Source organism: Rhodnius prolixus, unplaced genomic scaffold (assembly GCF_049639745.1).
Source record: "Rhodnius prolixus isolate KJV_2025 unplaced genomic scaffold, Rpr scaffold_3, whole genome shotgun sequence".
NCBI lineage: Eukaryota > Metazoa > Arthropoda > Insecta > Hemiptera > Reduviidae > Rhodnius > Rhodnius prolixus.
Window position 1 is genome coordinate 31,501,206 of NW_027411603.1, and position 24,087 is coordinate 31,525,292.

At 35.4% G+C, this 24,087-nt stretch overlaps 1 protein-coding gene across 9 annotated transcripts in view; it reads right to left on the bottom strand.

Annotated features, from left to right (window-relative positions):
* Positions 1-24,087, bottom strand: part of LOC141452456 (interference hedgehog-like) — a 106,001-nt gene that overhangs the window by 39,829 nt on the left and 42,085 nt on the right. For 3 of the 9 annotated variants that reach the window (XM_074124636.1, XM_074124631.1, XM_074124635.1), the window contains exon 1: positions 5,956-6,504. The exons of 2 other annotated variants lie outside the window; for them this stretch is intronic. In XM_074124636.1, coding sequence (XP_073980737.1) covers positions 5,956-6,049 — 94 coding nt within the window. In that variant the 5' untranslated portion in view covers positions 6,050-6,504. Of the gene's footprint in view, positions 1-5,955; positions 6,528-22,384; positions 22,499-22,591; positions 22,749-24,087 lie in introns of those variants that run through there. 4 more of the 9 variants (XM_074124633.1, XM_074124632.1, XM_074124637.1 and 1 more) reach the window with 3 other exon arrangements.

Here is a 24,087-nt window from a genome sequence, read left to right on the forward strand (position 1 = left end):
ACTGTTCATCAGCTGCCTAATAAATAAAAGCCACTAGAAGGATTGCTTTAATTGATTGATTGATTGATTTAAAAGTCGACCAAAATATAAGTTAATCGAAAGTAAGATTTCTTCGCACATAAATAAATGAATTAAAGTTCGTAAGCTATTTGTTTATATTTGTAAACATCAATTGTATTTGAAACATTTTTATAAAAAAACTGGTCTAAGGAGGTTTCTGAGCGAACATCGATAACTTTAAAATCGAATCACTTCCATAGTTAACAATTTAACTGGACACAAGGTAACCTTGCACCATTTTGTACTACATACTACAAATTTTAATAAATGTAAGTGTGATTTCTCATTAATAAAGAATGTCGTGTGGGGCTCAAATCAGATGTTTACGAATGTACATATATATTTTAGGGAGGCATATCTCTTATTATTATTTTTAAATCACATATTGGGCTGCCACCAAACATCCCGGGATCGAATTCAGCTGTTGGTCTTAGAAGATTTTTTTTTTTTTTTTCTTCCGGGAATAAGAGACATTGCACTGAAAAATATTCCAGGCGCCCATTAAATTGAAGAGGAAGCGCAATTTTTAAAAAGTAAAATTAATGACATTTAGGCATGTTAAATGTGCATTTACAAGTTACTTTATTAAATCAAAGAACATCAAATTATTATTAATTAATCCAATTCGTACTATGGAATAATTAAACTTGGTAAGGTGTCACAAAGTTTGATTGATTACTACGAAGAAGGAATGTCTTGTCAGTAATAAATTTGTGATACTAGCTAACTCTGTTCATAAATATTAATTAACCACTTTTAAACCAACAAATAAGAATTAGAGAACGATTAGTGTTATTATTTATAGCAAGAATAAAGTTTTATTTTAACTGAATAAATTATATCACGCGTGAAATTAGAAAGAAGGTCAGCAGGTGCAAATTAGAGAGCTTTAACTTACCTCTAAGTCCCTTTTCACGATAAGTTAGGCTTAATTTCAACTAGATTATTAGTCAGAATAACTTACAAGAATTATATTAATAACGCTGTATTTCATAATTCAATATTTAGAGTACGAAATATGAACTTAATTATACGAGGTGTGGCTAATAACGAGACTGATGCTGTTACAGAAGAACTATGCATGCGCCAAATCCTAACGACCGACAGCTGTGCAGCGTAAAGCCTTCTCTTTCGATTGCAGCGTCTCACGTGTTTGTAGAGAAATCTGTCTGACCGGAACCGTCGTTTGTGTATGAGGAGTTAGTTTCGTTTGGCCGAAAACATGATACTACACATGTAATAGAGCAACGAATTGTCGTGAAATTTCACATGAAACTGGGTAAAACCGCTGCTGAAACTTATCTTTTATTAAAAGAAGTTTATGGCGATGAATGTTAATCATGTGCACGAGTTACTAAGTGGTTCAAGACGGCCGAGAAGACGTCGGAGATGATGTCCGCCCGGGTCGATCTTCCTCGATCAAAACGGATGAAAATATCGATTATAATTAATCAACATTACTACCATGAGGTACTTGCTTAACTCCGTGAAAGAGTTAGGAAAAAACGACCCGATTTTTAGAAGAACAAGTCATGGGTTCTCCATCAAGACAGCGCGCCGGCTCACACTGCATTGTCTGTCAAGACGTTTCTAGCCAAGTAAAACATCCCAGTTTTAGGCCAACCGCCTTATTCGCCTGACCTGGCCCCATGTGACTTTTATCTGTTCCCCAAAAGTCAAATCTGCATTAAAAGGGACACGATTTCGATCCGTTGAAGCTGTGAAAGAAAAAGCGGCACGCGTCATGCAGGAGCTGACAGAAAAAGACTTCCAGCACTGTTTCGAACAATGGTAAATTCGCTTGGAGCGTTGTAGGGATGGGGGAGGGGTGTATATTGAAGGTGATAATAACTAAATATGTATAAATTTAAAATAAAATATTTTGTAGCAATAGACTCGTTATTTAATAGCCACACCTCGTATGAATAAATAGTTTAAGTGAAGGGATTTTCTTACTGGATCAAAAGGGCTTCCCTTTCGGACTTTCTTTGACTGCAAAGGAAATAAACCTTAAGTTATCAGTTTTAAGAAAGCATATCATAAATGCAAGTTTTTTTTATATTGAATTTACTAAAACTAAAAGTTTAAATTATACTGTTCCTAAATTTCACTTAAATCAATGTTTATCGTGAGAAAGAATTGTTTGTAAAGGGTGACATCATCTTCTTGAGGTGGATCTACTACAGAGATTAACCTTAACCAGCGGTTAACTGAAATTTCAAGGTCATGTTATGGCTTTGTTCCATTTTATCATGGAATAAACAACAGAGAAACTTATTTTCGCTCACTTCGTTGCATACATGAAACAAAATCTCTACAAATTACATTTCGAAACTCCACTGACGATCGAATTAAAGAAAAGCAAAATTTGAAATTAACCACAAAAGCAACTTAATGGGGATGGGATTAGCTAAGGTGGTTAAGCATGCTGAATTCCGACGCGGTGATCCAGAGTTTGAATCATCTTCCTAGGAGTTTCTTTTAGCACACTGTCAGGGGATGGAAAATGTCTGTATCCGAAAAAAAACAAAAACAAAAACTTCAGACGTTGGCGCGCCTTAAAAACAAAGATTTTTCCGTAAAAATGTGGAATTCTGATTAAATTTGCAACAGCTTTTCATGTTTTAAATTTCTTGAGTGATCCAAACAGTGGTAATTTACAAAAACAAAAAAAAAAAAAATAAGTAGAAATTGGGTATTCCAAGATAGTGTTTCAAAATTACTCTATTTCTAAAAAAAATATTGAAGCAATTATCATCTCCCTTTACCTGCAATTCGCAAACAAATCAAAAACCAATATCGTAGGAATTTTAAACTTAATATCACTAATACAAATACATCCGACAACTAGGCAAGATTCCCACTTCCTCAGTTTTTTTTCAACTATTTTCTCAAAAACGAGAGAGAAATTCATACAAATTTCTCCCAATCAATGCCACACAATTATTTTTTATAAAAAATTTGATTCAAAGAGTTCAAAATGTTAAGGTCTCTAGGAGTTTCAAAGTAGTCCAATACATAAGATAATGTAATCTAACATAATGTAATCTAACATTAGATTATGTTAGATGCGTTACTAAAAATTTGGAACAGAAGTAAATTTTTATAATTAAGTTTTTTATTTATTAATGAGTTTCCACTGACGTAGAAGAAACCCAACACTGGACCTAGAGGTCAGCAGAGGTGAAAACCGCAATATCACGATAAACAATATTATCGGGTTCCCTTGGATTGGATTTAATTTTGATGCAATGTGGAATCCATAATTAGTTTTTTTTCTCATCTTTTATACGTTTTAAAAAAATATAGTTTATGCTATTTACATCCAAAAGTATTCATCAACAATTACAGACAATTCATCAAGCAAACTTATTATATGAACTAAAAATAACAACTACAGTTTGAATAACTTTCCTTAACATTTATTTCCTCACCTCCTTAGAAAATTGGTTCAAAAAATGGGCTATCAAACTGAACGAAACTAAATCTCAAAATATTACCTTCACCCTTCGACGCATCACTCTTCCTCCTGTCTTTTACAATCTTATTCCTTAACCAGCTGTCAACGTAGTCCGCTACCTTGGGCTTTACCTTGACAGGAAGACTCACGTGGAACCCTCATACTCAAGAGAACAGTACTCAACAGACGCTTTCGACAACTGAAAAGACTACTCGACAATAGATCAAAACTCACTCTGGACAACAAAAGACTTATATATGTAAGTATATTAAAGCCAGTCTGGGTTTATGGCATCGAACTGTGGGGTTCAACCAAACGCTCAAATCTGCAAAGGATCCAGTCTTTGCAGTCTAAAATTCTTCGCTCTATAGTAAACGCTCCTTTATACGTCACCAATCGAACTGTTCACACAGACTTGAACATTCCTTTCGTGCAACACAAGTTGCTGAAAACACGATACAGAAAATTCCATCTTAACATTCAATCACATCACAATCCACTGGTACAACATCTATCTTCCAGAACATTTCCAGACAACACTTCCAGACGTCTTAAATGACAGTGGCCTCGCGATCTCCTCTCTGATTAAGAGGGTCAGTAGTATTTAGAGTGTTACCGCTGGGTAACTTCTCCACTCTGATATGTGAATGTTATTTATTGTTATCATTGTTGCTTATAACGCAAAAAGGCGTTGATTGTAACTAGATAAATAATTAAAAAAAAACACACATTTATTTCTTGTGAAATCTAATAAGAAATCTAAACATTTGATAATAAAACGAAATATTGAATGCAAAATTTATAATATAATGAAATTTATAAAAAGATTATGTTTTCAATTGGTTCGTTCAACAGCTGTCAGTCACTAAGATTTATTTACTGTATTTGACAGTCTCTGCGGTCTATATAACTGATTTTAATGATGGGAAGGACACAGTTCCTATAAATAGTCATGTATAAATAATAAAATGAAATGAAAATAAACACTAAGATTGATATAAATATTTCCCCTTGATTGACTAAAAAGGTGACAGCAACATTTAAGACCCTGGGGTGTATCACTCTATTTCAAGTTTTGTCATGAGTATTTATAATACATTATTATTAGATAAAGCTTAGATCTGTTTTGAGTAGCAACATATGGCTGGAATCTTGAAAGTTCTAGTTTGATTTCATACGGAAATAAATTTTAGTGTTATATGAATTTGATTAGGAATTTTAGATGACGTTTTTTTTTTATTTTGTTTTAACAGGTACCTAGAAAAAACTATTATTAATCTCTGGACGTTGAATCAACCTCTGATGATGGAAGCAAATGATGCAGAAAAAGATAAATACAAGACGGATGCAATAGACCATAAAATCAGACCAACATCAAACGTAAATAGTAATTTATATTCCTTTCATCCTGCCAGCAAGACCTACCTTCAATAATTTCCTTAATCAAGGCAGGTGATGATACCAAAATCAGTAAAGAGGAGTTAAACCAAATTGAAATCTTTGAAGAAATGGATAGCATTAAAAAACTGTTTATACGACAGATGTTAGCAAAGGGTTGATCGTCAAAAAAACAGCACGAAAAAGTGGAACGTTGAAAAACACCAAACTTTGACAATTTTTTTCTCTTTTTCTATAAAAGATAAAATTTCCAAATTTTCTTTAAAATATAGAGCATATTTTCGTTTATAAGTGCAATTTTTTGCAACAACCTAGATCTAATAGATTTTGAAAAAAAAAACACCTTGGTTGATATTGTTTTTTTTAGAAATTTGTTCTTGTTCTTCTCTTGTTCTGGTTATCTTTTCTGTGAACTTTACAAAGCATTTTTAAGTATTCAAAAGTGAAGACGGTTGTTCCATGAATTTTTTTTTTTTGAATTGAGCGAATCTTCAGGCAAACTTTGGCAAACCAGCATGCCCACATAAATATATATGCTATTACCCTAGAGTTGAGCCTAGGGCTCCGTTGGGTACAGATAGGTGAAAGGCTAGGGGTCCCCTTTCTATCTTATTTAATAATGTCTTCGTTCCAAACAAATGCTAATACTATAAACGCTAAGAGGCTCTTCAGCAATCAAAGTTGAGCCAATAATAACTCGTGAAAAAAATTTTTATTAGATGAAATGTCTACAACGTCTAGCAAGTTTTCTACAGTTAAGAAGGACCTAGTATCATGAACTATTTTAATGCAAACAAATTTAAAGACATAAAAATCAATCAAAATAAGGGTAGATTAATTTCTAATGAGATTCCACTTTGATAAAATCAATTTAAGGCATTATTTTTAGCCAATCAGAAGTGAGAAAAATGATATGAAAACTGATAACACATTTTATAGAGATAAATCAGATTGATGCCATTAATGCGTCCCTCTTGCTTATCTAAATTGTCATAACATTTTAAGATTAGATTATCAGACAAGTGTAGGTAGCTCACCTGCTCCAGCCGGATTATAGAGTGATAAGAGAAGTGCAAGAACGATCATCATTGCAGCTGGAGGCTGCGAACTGGCCAACAGTGGATCGTCCATAGATGTTTACTGATTCTACATTAAACCACACGTACATCCCTATTTGGGGAAAACTCGCGGAAGTGATTTTGTTTTTTATTTTACACTCACAAGGAAGACAAGGAAAAATGTATAAATAAAATGTTACATCGCGATTCACTTAGTCACAAAATACGATTAATAACAAAAAAAAAAAAAAAGTTTAAAAAAGAACGAACATTCTTCACATATTCTATCCAAACGTCAGTTTACGACTGAGTGAAATGAACACCAGAGGACTATGCGTGCCGGGTGCTCCAACTTGACCGTATGTTTTAGGAGGGATAGGCCCCTAAGCTCTACTACTTGTACACTAGCGCTCTCACTTCAGCTACGGCTATACTAAAAACAGTGTGGGTATAATACAAAGAAATGGACAGGGTGCGGTGATCAAGACGGAGAACGAAATACACACTCACACAGAGTTCTCTGGAGAGCCGAGGTTGCCCCACTACAGCACAGTATGTAGCTAGCGAGCGCGCTCTGCCTATCTCCACGCAGCCACCACAGCACTCTGGGTGAATGTACTGCACTTGCATCTTGTTCTAACCTCTCTCTCTTCTCCGCCACTAACCGCTCGCCACTTTACAATCTATATACAAGTAGAAGAGAGTGGAGACTTAAAGGTACCCTGAAGCTTGCTGCGCCCAGGTATACCCGGACCTACAGGTCAAATATTTGTCCCGCCCTCCGCCCCCAGAAGGGGTCCCTTCTTCACCATCCTTTACTCGAATGCCCCTTTTTATTAGACTCACACTCTCACCGGGGCCACATAGAAGAACACTGCAGGCTCTGTTCTCATTCTCCGCAACAACATACATAAATACTGCTGCGCTTCAACACACCAGAAAACATTACCTACTAACTTGTTATATGCTTTCAAACATTATCTAGATAAATAGAAAATAAGGTTTCTATTTTTTTTTGTTTTTACTAAATTTTTACTTTCACCTACTTTATTTTGTATTATTTTTTTATGAAGACTTACTTTTAATCTTGGTAACTTTGATGGTGGCAAAAAATATTAGAAACGTTCTGGCAGAAAAGCGATGGACATATCCCAACTTAAGGCGACGAGAGATTAACAACTTCGCAGCAAAGAAAATTACAAAATTCAGCGAGAGGCTGCTAGACTACATCTAGTTCTGACAGTACTCATCTACCACAAGACAATTCCGCATGAATGATAAAATAAACTTCGATTCTATTTGTTTTACGAGAAATTTTGAGTTTTGATCACTTTTGAAAGTACTCTTGATGCCAACGATTCGAACTAAAATTAATTCATCATCAAAAGCTACAGAACAAAAAGAGAGAACTGGGTGTTTACAATATAAACATGACAACTAAGAATTAAATTACTACTTTAGTTGAATAGAAAAAACTAAGTTGTAAGTTGTCATGTTGGTATTGTAAAACACCTAGATTTCTCTTTTTGTCCTGATGATGCATTAATTTTAGTTCGTAACGAAACATATTATAGTTGTTATTTCAAAACTGACCGAGAACTGGTCAAGAACTGTTTCTATTATTAAACATTTTCATTAAAATTGTACTAATATATACAATTTTAGATTTCCAGACATTTTATTTATTTATTTATTTATTTATTTTGTAATTTACAATCTGTATACATTGTATACAATAAGTAAATATGGTGAGAGTGATGAACTGGTGCGGGAGGAGAGCAGGAGGAGAGAAACTACCCAGCGGTAGCACTCTCTATAGGAGAGAGGAGAATGTGGGGAGAGAGGAGAGATAAGAGAATAATGGCGTTTCGGCCTTCAGACTGCAAGGAAGTCGCTGGGCCTCTGGCGATTCAGTCGGCGAGGAGTATTAGGGATGTCAGAAGAAGTGAGAGACAGTACTAGAGGATTAGAGCTAGTCGAGAGAGTAGTATGGAATTTTTGATATTTAGTTTTAGCGAGTTGGTCTATAAAGGGAATGTTGAGGTCGTAGTGAAGAGTGAGGTTAGTCACGTAGAAAGGAGCGTCAACTATCTGTCGGAGGAGTATTGACTGAAATGTTTGTACAGTCCGTACAGATTTCCAGACATAAATTTGAAAAAATTAAGCAAATCATGACTAGTTAATGTTGCAAATTGTCTCCTTCGTCATCTTTAAGCATATATTTAGATTTAATTAGATTATCTTGTTCTAATCGCCGAAGATTGGAAGGAACTTGAGCTTATGAAGCGGAAATTAAAAGATTAAAAAGATAAAGAATTATATTATAACAGATAACAGAGAGACGCTTTAGAAAATAAATTTCAGTAAATAACGGTGTTTATAGAGGTGGAGAAAATAAAATGGTTTTCAGGTAGGCAAAAAAAAAGATGAAAACTTGTGAAACCAAATCTGGAGAATGGTAGAGAACTAGATGAACAAATCAGGGTGAGAAGATAGCAGGCCTGGAAGGTACTGAGAATGCTGCACCCAGTACTTAGAACAAAACAATAAATGGTTACACAATAATAGACGCGATCTTTGTCCATGGCCAGAAACATGGGCCACGTGGCACTGCAATAAAACAATAGGTTTAAAAGAATAAGAAATGAGGATGTAAAGGAGGAAATTAACGTAAAAGAAACACAAAGAAAATATTGGCTGAAAGAAGGTCAAAATCGTAAGGCTCTTGAGAAGAATGGCAGTGTGGAGGTGCCCAGAGGAATTGAAGCAATGGAACCCTTCGAGGGAATGCCGGAGAGGAAGACCAGCAAAGTCATGGAAGGGGAATATCGGAAAATAGAGGGTAGGGAGTAGTTTAAGGGAGGAGATTGGCAGGATAGAGTGTGATCGAGAAACGGAAATGACCTCATGATAATCCAGAAACGGGGGCGTCACGGTAGCCGAGCGTTTAGAGGCGAGACCTGCGAAGCAAATATGTATTGTGGTACTGGGCTGGGTTCGATTCCCGGTCTTAGGCCTTGGATTTTATTTAATGGTTAATAAAAGAAATTTGCAGTAAAGTATGTTTGCTAGTCGCCTCCGTCCACGACACCTAATTGGTAGTTGGACGTTAAGCCCCGCCTGAAAAAATAGGCGATTGCTTTACTTTACTCTTTTAATCCAGAAATGGTGATTGACGATATTATACAGCTCTCCTCGAAAAGAAAGTGAAGAGCCATTCTAGGAAAGATTCCTCAGCCTCTAATCACTTCAAAATCGCGCTCGCCTGACTTGTCTCTGTGCTGGAGAGATATTCAAAGCATTTAGCTTAAACACTGCAATTCTACACAATCTATGGATTACCTCCTACACTTTGCGTCGTTAGTATCAATCCGCATCTTCGGATCGAGTAGGCACTTGGCTTCTCTGTTTTTTAAGCACATCTATTGTGTATATTGCAGAACCAACTCAACGTTAAAATATCTTTATTAATAAGTAATAATAACATCAGACTAAAATCTGTGAAATGAATTCAACAAGTTGGTCTACAAAATAATGAGATAAAAAGTGATTTTGTTTTGCAAAGTTAACAAATACCGAACTGAATACTTTATTCAAGAAAATTAGAAAAACTTTAGTTTACAATTATTTTTTATAATGATAGATTTATTAATGTAACAAAATATGGTCTTCTATTTCTTAAGAATTCATAAAAAATGAAATAATTCTTTAATTTTATGAAAAGACTTAACTCACAAGGTTGGCCGGATTATTGTGCTATCCTGCTGTGACTAAAAGTTACCAGTCAAAGAAAGCTAACTCTAAAAGCAGAAAAAAGTTCAAAAAGGAAGAACGAGAAGTAAAAGCTGACAAAAGAAGAAATGAGTGGGTGAACTAAGTAATGTGGCGTTGTACCTCGTCACGAGTTTTATCTTTGTTTGCACTGATAACTGATAGGGGAAAATATTTTTCTAATGAATCACTATAAAGTAAAACTAAGAGTTAAGATGTGATGTAAGGTGGAAATAATTCTTTAAGAGAGATTGATTTAAACTAGGAGACTCTACTTGGGGTACTTTCTGGACTGACCCACGTTTGAAAGAGTATTAGACTTCCCCCAGAAGGTCTGCGTAGTACCAGATGGTGGAAGGAGATGTATTCTCTCACTGCAGAAGTGTTTAGGCTTCAGAGTGTGCTTATCCTAATTCTCGCTGGTTAGCGTTTGGCTGGGATGTTGCACCAAGGGATGGTCATCTTAATTTTCAAAATTCCTATTCCTATGAGTTCTCGAGATATCATGGGTAATTAATTAATTGGATTAAAGAACTTCTACAGATGTAAAAAGGTACACTGCTATTGCTTCCTGAACTACCTACAACAGGCGAGCGGAATTCGTAACAATGTGCTAGGGTTTCTGACTAAATTGATGATGTCAGAAGGCAGTGAAGGAATGGACCAGGAAATATTGCAAGATGGGCGTACAGGTCGGGGAAGGCATGAGACCTTCACAGTCTCCTATTCGCTGACGACCAAGTCCTGATCGCAAATGATGAAGAGGACATCAATTATATGGTCAGAAAGCTGGCAGAAGAATACAGGAAGTGGGGACTGGAAATAAATTCAGAAAAAACGGAATACATGACTGCATCCCCATACAATGAATGTGAAATTGATGACCGAAAATTAAATAAAGTCAGCAGTTTTAAATACCTGGGCTTCTACCTTCAAGTAGACGGAACAACCGAAATGGATATGGAAAAGAGGGTGACAAGCACAAGGAAGGGGATTGGAATGCTGAATTCTGTCTTATGGAGCAGCAATGTCCAGATCAGCACCGAGAGGCATATCTATGAAGCGTTGGTTCAAAGCGTCTTGCTCTACGCATCAGAAACATGGACAGTCAGCAAGAAAATGCAGAAAAAGATAGAGGCGACTGAAATGGATTTCTGGAGGCGTTCCGCGAGAATATCCCGTAGAGAGAGAAGGAGGAATGTGGAGAAGCACAGCACAGAAGAAACTGATATGGTTCGGCCACGTGTTGAGGATGCCAGAAAGTAGAATGCCGAAGACTGTCATGCAATGGAGCCCGCCAGGTACGCGGAAAAGAGGCAGGCCTAGGAACCGGTGGCAAAATGGCATCGAAGAGCTAATGGCTGGACGAGGGCTGTGCGAGCAAGACGCAATGTATAGATTGCACTGGAGAAGTAGTATAGATTGAAGAGGCTAAATATAATTCCTGCAGTTCACTATATTGTTAGTATATGTATGAAGTGTTGGCTTTAAAGTAGGGAAATTGGTCTGAGGAAACCTCAAGGTTGAGGAAAAAATCCTAAAAAAAAAAATGTTGAACTTGGTAAGTCTGCTAGGCTACATATAAGTTCAATCCACCCTGCCATTCGTACTAATCCCTCAATTCATAACTTCACCCGATTAATTCTTTCAGCAGCCCATAAATGCAACTAATTTCTAGTGGATTAAATTTGTTTGATAATTTTATTTTTTAAAAATCAATAAAACTTTTAAGCTGTTCGATATTTTTTTTTTTTTACTAATGAATGAAAATTAATAAATAGGATTGTTGAACTGATAGAATTTTTGCATGTGGGCAGATAGGAATCTACATATTAAAAGTCTTAGCGAGTCCAACAATCATTCCGACAGGAGAGGGGATTAATTTAATGGATAGATGTACTGAATTCCCACGCGGACATCCTGAGTCCAAAACTCCAGCTGCTGTCCTTTAGATTTTCTCTTTCTAGAAGGTTCTTGACTCTAGTGCTGAGTGAGGAGCGCTAACTAGTTTTCTCATCTAATTTGAGATGTACATATATAAAACTTCCACATGGCTTACTTGTCGAATTAGTATGCGGTTAAGTTATTTGTATTAAATTCAAATATTAACAATAGTAACAGGGACTATCTGACAATTGTATGAGCAAATAAAACTGTGTTTTTGGGATCTATAGAGAACTAATGGAAATTAAAAGATCAAAATGGGTAATGAAGCTGAATTTAAATGCATAGACTTCATGTTTGAAGCTTAAGAAGATTCAAAAAAGAAGTCAACAAGGCTGATCATCGAGGTAAAATGCTTAATTTTTTAAAATGGAAATAATGTTGTTCCTCCAGTTTAGAAGTATGGTAAGTAACTTCAGGATAGAATGCATAATGCTGCCTGCAGGGAAACATGAAGTCAGGACAAAGATCGAAACATTTCTGGATACTGAGATTGATTTCTGAAAGGAAGTCAATTGGTTAAAACATTGTAGAATAAGTGAATAATGAGGTTAGAGGAATAGGTTAATGGAATTATGGAAGGTCTTTCTCCAAAAAATCGTTAAGAACAAGTTATTACCTTCGGCCATGGTCCAAGAATAAGTGAACACAAGGATCTTTAGACGGATATTACCTAGCGGAGACCAGAAAGTTGAGAAAGGTGTTACAGGAAATTTTACATCTCTGAAGATGGCTGAGGAGGATTTACCAGGATCTGTCTTTTCCATGAAAAAAAAATACGTGGAGGGACTGAATAATAAAAGAAAAAAAGTGGTTAAGTGCAATCGAGAAACAGAATCGGATTGTGGTTAGGAAGGAATCCTCAAATCCTCAGTAAGGAAAGCTCTGACGTGAATCTTGTACATAAAAATTCCTGTTGAACGAGTCATTATGGTCACTAAACATTTTCAGCAATAACTTAATATATTTTCGTAAAAGCCTTTAAAAATAAAATAAAAAGACATATTTAAGACCAGCAAAATCGCATGAAATTTTAAAATGTACTTTTCCAGCAAATTTTTGCTAAGGAATCCTAATTCTCGCTGGTTAGCGTTTGGCTGGGCTGTTGCACCAAGGACGGTCATCTTAATTTTCAAAATTCTAAATTCTAAATCATCTAAATAATCTAAATTGATGATGTCAGAAGGCAGTGAAGGAATGGACCAGGAAATATTGCAAGATGGGCGTACAGGTCGGGGAAGGCAAGTGTATTCGTAAGTGTATTTAAAGCAAAAAAGTATGAATTCAGAATTAGTTTTTGTCACAATATCTCTCATTTCTACAATTTAAACAGAATCAGTAATTTTTGTGTTTTGCCTTCTGCTCTGTTACTAATATACGAGCATATTTGCAAGCAAGCAAGATTTTTACATTCAGAAGAAACGATCCGATCTAAAAGTAATTATCTGTTGTAATTCACAGATGTACATTCCATTAATTACTTTTAAAGAACCATTGTTCCTGGTTGATCATCTCCCAAATAGTCTTTGATAGTGACTGTCATCAATAAAAGAGAAAACAATGGTATGGAGCTGGTTTTGATCCAAAGAAAGATGATGATGATGATGATTTGAAAATAAAGAGAGATTAGAGTGGGCAACAAGGATAGAAAGAATGGGATACATGTGCGACAATGGAAGAGGAAGGTAAAAAAAAGAGATCGTGACGCTTGATTTCGGTATGAATGGAATCTTTCATTGTTTCACCCGTAGGCGGAGTGTCCTGGGCCTGGTGAATCTGTTGGTGATAGATGGTGTTTTGTGTTTAGGTCTAAGTGCGCACATTAGAGGTATTTAGACCTCCCGCAAGCTAAGGCGTGGTTGGAAAATAAAAATGTTTTAGAAAAAACGGTTGGAAGTGGAGGAAGAGAGACTCAAAGAAATGGGAGGAGTTACCCAGATAATGGTCAAGAAATATTTACACTTAATATACCCTGAACAAATTACAGTGACACGTCCGATAATAGACCAAACTCGAGGTGAATAATGTGGCTGTTTAACTAGATTTAACTAATCACCCTTCATCACACTCTGATTCTTTTTAAAAAATTATGCATGATCATTTATGGTTAATTTTATAAAGAAGTAAAAGCTCGATTATGTCCCCTAACTCATTTAGAGGTGAAACAATGATAAACATTTCTGGAACAAATAACTTCCAAATAACTTTCGAAGAATCTCAGCTTAAAACTCAACCAGAGATTAATAACAGAGGATGGATGCAACAATCAGTTTTTAGAAGATATGTATGTTATTTTGATTCGTTGGATTCACAGAGCTGAAAAAAGAAGTATTGATTTCTTAAGCTAAATTCTTGAATCTTAACACCAGTTTCCACCGTCTCCGCAAAGTCAAGAGATTTTGATCAAGAAGAGGCCAGTTATGCCTCAGTCTTGAAACGATCACTACTTTATACATAATAATAATAACATTGCTCACTTGACCAATGTATGAAATGGACAAAGAGTAATTGATTCTGGATCTTACAATCTGTAATTTGTGTAAAACAGACCGACAATAAAAGTTCCCTCATTAACGAGATAAATAAAAGATGCTTAATATATGTTGTGAAGCATCTTGGTTCATTGGAAATGATGCAACTTTACCACCAAGATTTATGTACGCAAAGAAGAACTACTTTGAAGCATTAATTTCACACAATTAATCGTAAAAAGGGAATTTTAAGCGCTCAGCACTTACTCAAGATATAATTCGTTACATATGTACGAGGGTCGTTTGAAAAGTCCGTGCAAAGTCAGAGAGATAGCACTAATGGCGCATATCGAGGTTATGTTTAGTTAGAAGCATCTCTTGGAAGAACACACACCAAGTTTCAACCAGATCGGTCAATTTCTTTGTGTTTGGCATTCGTTTGAATCGAGGAAGTCGAGTGATTTTCAAAAAATGGACGAAAAAGAATTTCGTGTGTTGATTAAACACTACTTTATGAAAGGCAAAACGCCTGAGGAGACTAAAGAGAAGCTTGATAAACATTATGGTGACTCTGCACCTTCGATTAGAACAGTTTATAAGTGGTTTCAAAATTTTCGGAATGGCCATATGGGCACAAGTGACGCTGAACGTTCTGGACGCCCTGTTGAGGTTACTACTCCAGAAATCATTGATAAAATCCATGATATGGTGATGGATGACAGAAGAGTGAAGGTGCGTGAGATTGCTAGTGCTGTGGGCATCTCGAATGAACGGGTACATAATATTTTGCATCAACATTTGGACATGACAAAGCTGTCCGCAAGATGGGTGCCGCGATTGCTCACGCTTGACCAAAAACGAAATCGTGTGAAGTGTTGCAAGGACGGTTTGCAGCTGTTCCAGAAGAATCCGCAGGACTTTAAGCGTCGTTTCGTCACTGTGGACGAAACATGGATACATCACTAAACTCCTGAGACCAAAGAACAATCTAAACAATGGGTTACCAAGGGGGAGTCTGCGCCAAAAAAGGCGAAGACCGTTCCTTCGGCCGGAAAGATTATGGCGACTGTCTTTTGGGATTCGCAAGGAATAATCCTCATCGACTATCTGGATAAGGGTAAAACTATAACAGGTGCATATTATTCATCGTTATTGGACCGTTTGAAAACCGAGCTGCAAGAAAAACGCCCACAATTGGCCCACAAAAAAGTCCTTTTCCATCACGACAACGCACCAGCTCTCACCTCAGCAGTTGTGGTCGCAAAATTAATGGAAATAGGGTTCCAACTCGTTTCGCATCCCCCCTATTCTCCAGACTTGGCTCCCTCGGACTACTATTTGTTCCCCAATATGAAGAAATGGCTGGCGGGAAAAAGTTTTATTCAAACGAGGAGGTGATTGCAGAAACGAATGGCTATTTTTCAGACTTGGACAAATCCTATTATTCGGAAGGGATCAACAAACTAGAACAGCGTTGGACGAAGTGTATAAGCCTAAAAGGAGACTATGTTGAAAAATAAAAAAGGTTTACCCCAAAAAATTAAGTAGTTTTTATTTTTGCACGGACTTTTCAAACGACCCTCGTATGCGTATTGTATATATAAATATAATTAAAAGAAATAAAAATGATTAGAAAGATAGCAAGATATAAAAATAAATACTTGGAGAAAGAGTAAATTGTCATTTGTCAACAAGTGCATCTGCAATCGTTAAAAATAGTGGTATGAACTCCTTAGTGGTTTTTATCTTAATTATGATTAATGTGTAGATATATTTCTAAAATGCTCCTTTCACATTTAAAATGATTTATATTCATTCATATTAAGAAAGTTCCAATGAGTATTAAAATACTTCATAGAATGATCTTACATGGCTGCTAATCTGTAGATTAGTTAATATTGCTACTACATTCTCATGTAAAAAAACTTGATGAGTTATAACTAAAACTTAAGGGATATTAAACGAGATATTTCAATATTTATTTCAGGTTTCTTTCCTTGCTGATTGGAAGTACTGTCTTCTTTTCTTTGTTTTGTATTTGTTTGACAAGCTCTTAAATTTAGGCGAAGTTAGAGAAAAGTTAACCTAAAATTTGTTGTAATTCATGAGCAACTTCTTAAACAGTGGCTTGGATGTAGTGGATCTGGAACTTTCAATTATGTTATGTAGCACTGTCGCCTTGTCTTGCAGTGTCAATTTCGATATGGAATTGGTGTATAAATTAAATTATATTCGTCGATTTTTATCGATTCTTTCATCTTGTCAACATATACACACAATTTTTTAACTCTCTCTTTCAGTCGCTCTCTTGGTGTGAAGGGGTTTTTGGCTAAATAAATATAGAATATGGAATAACGGTACTATTTGTTGTCATAAACAGTGAAATTTGAAAGCAATAGATAGATCTCTTTCAATGACATTTACTCAGAAGTTTTGAGAAGTTGTCAAATGTTTTCATTAAGGAACACACAAATGGAGGAGAATTAAAAAATTACAGGAAAAGAGAGAAATAGCATTTTAGTGCCGACAAATATCACCTTAATTAGGGGAGTTGCGAACAAAATCCAAAAATTAAACAAAAATAAATCAGTAAAATGAACTCAAATGATTGTTTAAATGGAATGAAATTCAGCTTGCCGAACATTTAGTAATCTACACATTCCAAAGCTCGCCATAGAGATTACATCCAAAGAAAGTAAACCACTCTGCGTGATTATTATCAAAATCAAATTAACAAAATATTATCAAACAGTAAAAGAAACACTAGAGCTGCACGAGAAACGAGACAAATCTCGGTCTCGGTCTCGGTACCGAGACCGAGACCGAGACGAGACTTGAGCAACCGAGACCGAGACCGAGATCGAGACATGATATATATCTCGTCGAGAAATCTCGGTCTCGTCTCGGTTTTACAAATATTAATTTTTAGCTACAAAATTATAAAATTGTGTTCTTTATTAATAAATAATCATTACGGGTATTGAATTAATTATTAAAAGATACGATTTTATTATATATGTTCAATATTACTACATCTATTTGACTTCGAATTACATAAGTAAAGTAAGCAAAGTAAAGTAATCGCCTATTTTTTCAGGCGGGGCTTTACGTCCAACTACCAATTAGGTGTCGCGGACGGAGGCGACTAGCAAACATACTTTACTGTAAATTTCTCATATTAACCATTAAATAAAATCCAAGGCCTAAGACCGGGAATCGAACCCAATACCACAATACACATTAGCTTCGCAGATCTCGCACCGCTCAGCTACCGTGGCGGCCCCCTTCGAATTACATAATTTTTTCTAAATTCACTGAATTTCACTATTCATATCATTCATTCATTCAAATTCATAAATTTCACTATTAATAATCTAATACTTTGAACTTTGATATTATTTGAATTATATTTTAGAATTTTGGAATTAGTGAATTTGAAAAAAAATACTATCTATGCACCTAAAAAATATTGCCACAAATTTTCGTTTTTAAGATACACTTTGCCCAAGCATTGATACATAAAAGAGCTTTTACTGAGTCAGAATTTAGAGAAGATCTTCTATTGGTCATTATCATCGCAGCTTGCGAAAATAATCTTTCCGATGGCACTGAAGTTGCACAGATACTAAAAATATCTTTTGCCATTCTAGACTAATTTTTGAAGGAATTCTCAAGTGTTTTCCACCATTCTAAAATGTCAACGTCTACTGGTGCTTGGTCTAATTTGGTGTAATTAATTATTTCTGTCTTCCATGCTTCGGTGATATTTGCTGATTTTTGAGCAAATGGTGCAAAAATATTGATGCAGTCGTCGTCGTCGTCAAAAGGTGAATCATCAGATTCTTTATCTTCACCAACAGCCATAACTAATGGAGCGGGAAGTTTATTGGGAGGTGTATTTTTCATTTCACGAATCGACTTGTTATAGCAGGCAGATATGTTATTTGGGTCATTCATTTGGCGCATTTTTTGAAATTATATAAAGATATATAACAGTAATAGTAATATATGATGCATTGAAGTGTAAGTAGTTGTCTTCTTTTACACACATTTTCATTACCAATATATAAATTAAAATAATTATTAGAAAATAATAACATTTTTTGAAAAGATTATTAATAGCAAACCGCTTTTAATACTTACACAAAAATTCAAAAAACCGAGACCGAGACCGAGATATCTCGACGAGACCGAGACCGAGATGTTTACTATTGGATGTTTATTCTTTAAAACAAAAATCTTATTTGATGGGCAGCTAATCGATATTTGATGAAATGAGAGATATATTTCATCAGGTGCGAGAAACATTTTTCCGCAAATGGTTGACGTCAAAACTTTTATTTCGTGTGAATAACAATTTCCAAAATTCGAGACGATTTTATGACCCGTAAAAACAATAAACATTAAGTCTTGAAATCCCTACTGTATGTATACATATACGAGTAAGAGCGGATCAACGTGCCTTTTAAGAAAGGTTTAGAAACAGCTTCATTTGTTAATGGATGAAATTGTAATTTTTTTTTTCTTTTTATTGAATTGAATAATTTAATAATGGGACTCTAAATAACAAGATTACACTCGGCTCCAAACGACCAGCGTGGGCGTAAAGCGTTGTCCCCTCACTATAAATAAATTAGGTATCACGTGGCGTCCTTTTACAAATACATAATATGTAATATATAGATTAATGCATATGTAATGTAAATATTACATTTGTGTATCTTTAAATTTAAGGCGCAACCATGTCCGAGGACGGCCGGCTCCGGAATATGTTTTCTTACTACAACCTACTTCGGGCAATGTAAGAGGTTCTTGAGAAGAAAAAAAATCCAAGAGAAATCTATGGATTTAAAGTACGGATCTTTGCGTGAGAATCCATGCACTAACCAATGAGCTAGACAGCTAAACTCAGGGATGGCGAACCTTTTTGAGACGTGAGTCAAATTTTGTTCAATTTTTTTTTTTAGTACTAGATTTTGAGCCCATTTGCACAAGAATTATGTTTACATTTTAAACTGAATATTTTCAAAACTAAACATCTTTAAAATTCAGTTGGCTTAACGGGTAAAACGGGGACGAAACAAGTGCTATGGAAGTCTCTATTTACAAACATAACTGAACAAAACTTTACAAAAGTGTGTTTTATCTGAAGAAAAATCTAGATATGGTTATTTGCTTTGGGTTGTCGATTTTTTTTAACAAACAAAATACGAGTAAAATTATACATTTTATTTGATATTTTGTAAACACTTTTGCTTTATTTCAAATACTACGTAAGCATTTATTTCTATATATTACAGTATTTGTCCTATTATAGCCCTTTTCCACGAAAGATCCGGTTCTCCAAGAGTGGGCGTATTCAGAGAGAAAGGATAGCTTCAGCTTTAGAGCCACAGACAAATTAATCATGTTAAAAATTCAATGAAAAAAGTAGAGCTTACAAAAATAATAATTTAAAACTGACGCGAAAACCAAAACTCTTATCATTACATAAAGAAGTAAATAGGGCTGGCGTGGTGGAATTCATGGCTACAAATATACTCAACATCATATCCATGTTTTACACTCGACCTTAACTAAATGTGCAAAGAATTTGCATTGCCTAGAATAATTAAATTTCACAGGCAAGAGACTTCGACATTTCAAACTTTAAGTTATCTACAATCTGTATTACATATATACAATAAGTAAATCTGGAAGTACTAAGATTAATTGGTACGTGAAGAGCAGGAGGAGAGAAACTGAAGGAGAGTGGTAGCACTCTCTACAGGATGTAATGATCTTTAGGTCTTCAGACCTCAAGGAAGTCGCGGGGCCACTGGCGATTCAGTCTGCGAGGTTGATTATTAGGAGGATTGTCAGAGGAGGTGAGGGACAGTATAAGAGGATTGGAGCAAGTGGAGAGAGCAGTATGGAATTTTTGGTATTTAGTCTTGGCGATTTGGTGTACGAAGGGGATGTTGAGGTCGTTGTGAATAGTAAGGTTCTAGGTTTGGCTGAACCCCACAGCTCTAGTCCGTAAGTCCACATAGGTTTGAGGATAGTACTATATATTAAACGTTTGAGTTCAATGGGTAATTTGGAGCATCGTCCAAGAAGTCTGTAAAGCAGTTTCACACGTTTCGACATTGCTTGTCTTTTAAGTCTAGCGTGTGGGTTCCACGTGAGTCTTTTGTCTGTGTAGAGCCCAAGGTAGCGCACCAGATCTGTACATGGAAGAGGATTGCTGTTGAAGAGGACAGGTGGACAGGAGCCCCTCCGGAGAGTAAACGTGGCATGCTGACATTTCTGTGGGTTCATTTTAATCCGCCACTTCTTGGCCCAGGATTCTATTTTGTGTATGTCTATAACTTGTATGAAGCTGATGAAGGATGTGTTCTTGTAGCTAGTATGTCTGAATCGTCTGCATATGTACAGAGTAGTGTAAAGGGTTGTACAGGTAGAATGATGTGTATACTGTGTACAGAAAGGAGCCAAGTATGCTCTCCTGCGGCACTTCAAACTTTTGTTTTCATTAAACTGTTAAGTGATTTCATTTTGGGCAAAAATTATAACAATTAAAGGCGACGTTTTTAGGTAAAAAAGTTAAATTAGTCAAAAAATTACTTTTTGAATACATTACAAAATAAAATAATAAAAATTTGTGGATTCCAGAATTATAAGGGAAAGTAGAGCACCTCGACATTCCAACGGGAGCAATTGTCCGTTTACATGAAGCAGGCATTTGCTTACGCAAAATCGCACATCATTCTTCTCACGTGCAACGAACAAAATCTATCGGAAATTCTAATCGACAATTTTAGAAGTTAAATTTGACATTACATATGTGGCTGGCTCATAGCTTTCCGCTAAGATTTATGAATGTCATTTTAAGAGAAATTGATACATTCCAAAGACATACATAATTTAGAAAATATAGGAAACAAACGCTACCGAAGCTAGGTCTGCAATCAAGTATAACGAGCCACTGCGGAAACAAAACTTCTAGAATTTCAGATTTAAATAAAATCGGTTCATTGAATGTAAGTGTACCATATATTTCCGAGTACCATGTCATCTTGTTCCAAATTTGCTTAATAAATTATAGATATTGCAAGAATACTGAAAAGCAAATATATCAACAAAATAATTGGACTATTGGACTGCCCACATTGTACAGATCTTATCCAGAAGGATGATTACCGTGCTCTCCCGATTTACATGTGTCACGCCAACAGTTGGTCCGGAACTGATGAAAGGAGGTTATGGCTCCCGATATGAGCGAACCTGTCCATATTCGTTACCGTTATGAATAAGGATGTCCAGGCACCAGCACTCTCTTTAGAAAGCAGCAAGCACTTCCAGCTTTCTAGAACATTCTGACACCAGTCTGAAGTGGAAACACACAGCGCCTCCAACGCTGTCTTACTAACTGAATCTTTGCTAATCAATTTTACCGAGGAGTTGTGGGAGGCTTATCTAAAACTCAACGTGGAACAATACAAACCTCATCCTAGAAAAATATGTAGTATGAATTCCTTCAGTTTATTCTAGAATCTTTTTTTGCGTTTATTTATGCTACAATCAGCGCGTTGGCGCTATAAGCAAAAATGATAACAGAGTAACAAATGAAGCAAACCAGTGGTAACACTCCAAAACATTAGACTATTAGTCACTCTCTTCACTAGAGAGGAGATCACGAGGCCACTCAATGTCTCTTAAGGCGTCTTGTCTGGTTATCAGGAAGAGTTCTTGAGAAAGATTTTGAGCTAGAGGATTCTAGAGGACTAGAGGATTCAGCGGTGATAAAAGGAATGTTAAGGTCAGTGTGTATAGTCCAGGTTGAAGGAGCTTTTACTATAGATCGAAGTATTTTAGATTGAAGAGATTGAATCCTTTGGAGATTGGTGCGTTTTGTTGAACCCCACAGCTCTATTCCATACGCCCAGATGGGTTTCAAAATAGAAGTATAAATTAGTCTTTTGTTGTCTAGGGAGAGTTTTGATCTATCGACTAAGATTCTTTTAAGTAGTCGATAGCGTCTGTTTAGTTCTGATTCTGGAACCATACATACATCTCAAATAATTTTAGGTAACACACCAACCTAACCCAATATTAACTATTCAAAAAATGTACTATAAATTTTCACCACTGAATCAGATACCAAATACCAAAGATTTTAACAGCATTTCGAAGGTCTGCTTGTTTAACGGTATAAACAGCCTTTTCTAGCCAAGACTCACCTCCATAAAAAGTGTCGCAAGACCCAGTAAAATCTCCTTAACAGCAGTGAGCACTTCATCACCGAACCATACGCTGAACGTTTACAAGTAGCAATCCAGCGTCTAGCAGTCAATCTAGTTCATATTTTACTAAATTATTAGAAAATAATAACACATAATTACAAGATGTTAAACATCTTAAACAGATTACAATAACTTCAAACGAACCAATCCAGTGTTTATCTAAAATGTAGTTGCTTAGAATTGGTAATCTCTTGTAATCCAACCTCTCCAAAAGAAATCTCCCAGTCACGAAAATTCCTTCATCCAGTTGAACGGATGAATAAATTGGTTATTTCCAATACAAAGTATTCTAGTTTAGCCGCTCATCTTTGACCACTGGTTACTGAAACAAACTAATAATAATTAACACTTTAAGCTTATTCAAACTTCTATATCAGGCTACCTTGAAGTGTAAAGGACAAAGTCGACTTTCGTAGTTCTGCAATCGATTGTATGAAGTACCAAATTTATTTGAATACTTTATGTGAAAAGTAAGAAATAACAAATATTTCTAAATATTTGATAGTAAATGCTTAGTTTTTTTGAAAATTCTCTAAACAGGAGACTCCGCTAGATTAATAAATAACATTGCTCTAATATTTTTCACCCTTAAAATTAAAATTGCTTTAAAAGGATAAAAATTAAGCAAAAAAGTATAAAAAAGTTGGAACCTGGAGTTATGGCAGTTATTTTAAATTGGAGTATGTGAGGACGGGAATATATATATATATATATATATATAAATGTTGTCCCGCATGGCTCGCGGCGAACTGACGCTATATAAATAGTGTGTAAGCAAGTTGCAGATAAATCAGAGACACAGCGAAAGCCTTTGCCACCAGCTGTGCTTGTTCTACTTGTAATATTTTTTAAAAAATAAATCATTTCGACTGTGGCATCTACAATCGTTCTTGATTCTGGAGTATATTCTTTTATCCATATTTTTTTTCCTTCCATTTTGTTGGATTTTTTGCTTTTTTATATTATTAAACATTAGGTGGGGACTAGAATTCAAAATAAATAATATAAATTTCAGATTGAAGAATTAAGGGTCATTCACCTATATTTTCTCATATTTGTTGCTTATAAGACTACTATCTCAAACTTCAAGAAAAATTCCAAAAAACTGAATAAATAAAGAATAGTCGCCATTTTTGAAGGAGTCTTTCTGTTCTTATTGGCAGGACATCAAATCTTGTTTTACAGGAGAAAAATCAACTTCAACATTTTGGCGAATTCGAACACTTACACCTGAAGAAAGAAACTTACTTCTTTAAAAGTTTATAAACTCTGTAGAAGATTGTAAATTTTGAATATTTATTTGTATAATCCATAAAGGGCTTAACGTCCAACTACCAATTAGATGCCTTGGACAAGGGCGAAGCACACACTTTATACTATAAACAATTTTTTCTAACAAATAGAAAATAGCTGTACGCGGGATTCGAACTGGGATTCTCTCACTTACAAATTCATGCTTCGTAACCATTACTCCAATATTCGCCCTTGAATAAGGAATATATATAAATAAATATATACAAGCCATTTACAATCTGACAGCAGAGGTTTTCAAACTTGTTTCGTCTACCGCCCACTTTGAGAATCAATTATTTTCTAGCGCCCCTCTAAAATTTTTAACTTTACCACATCTTAAAAATCAC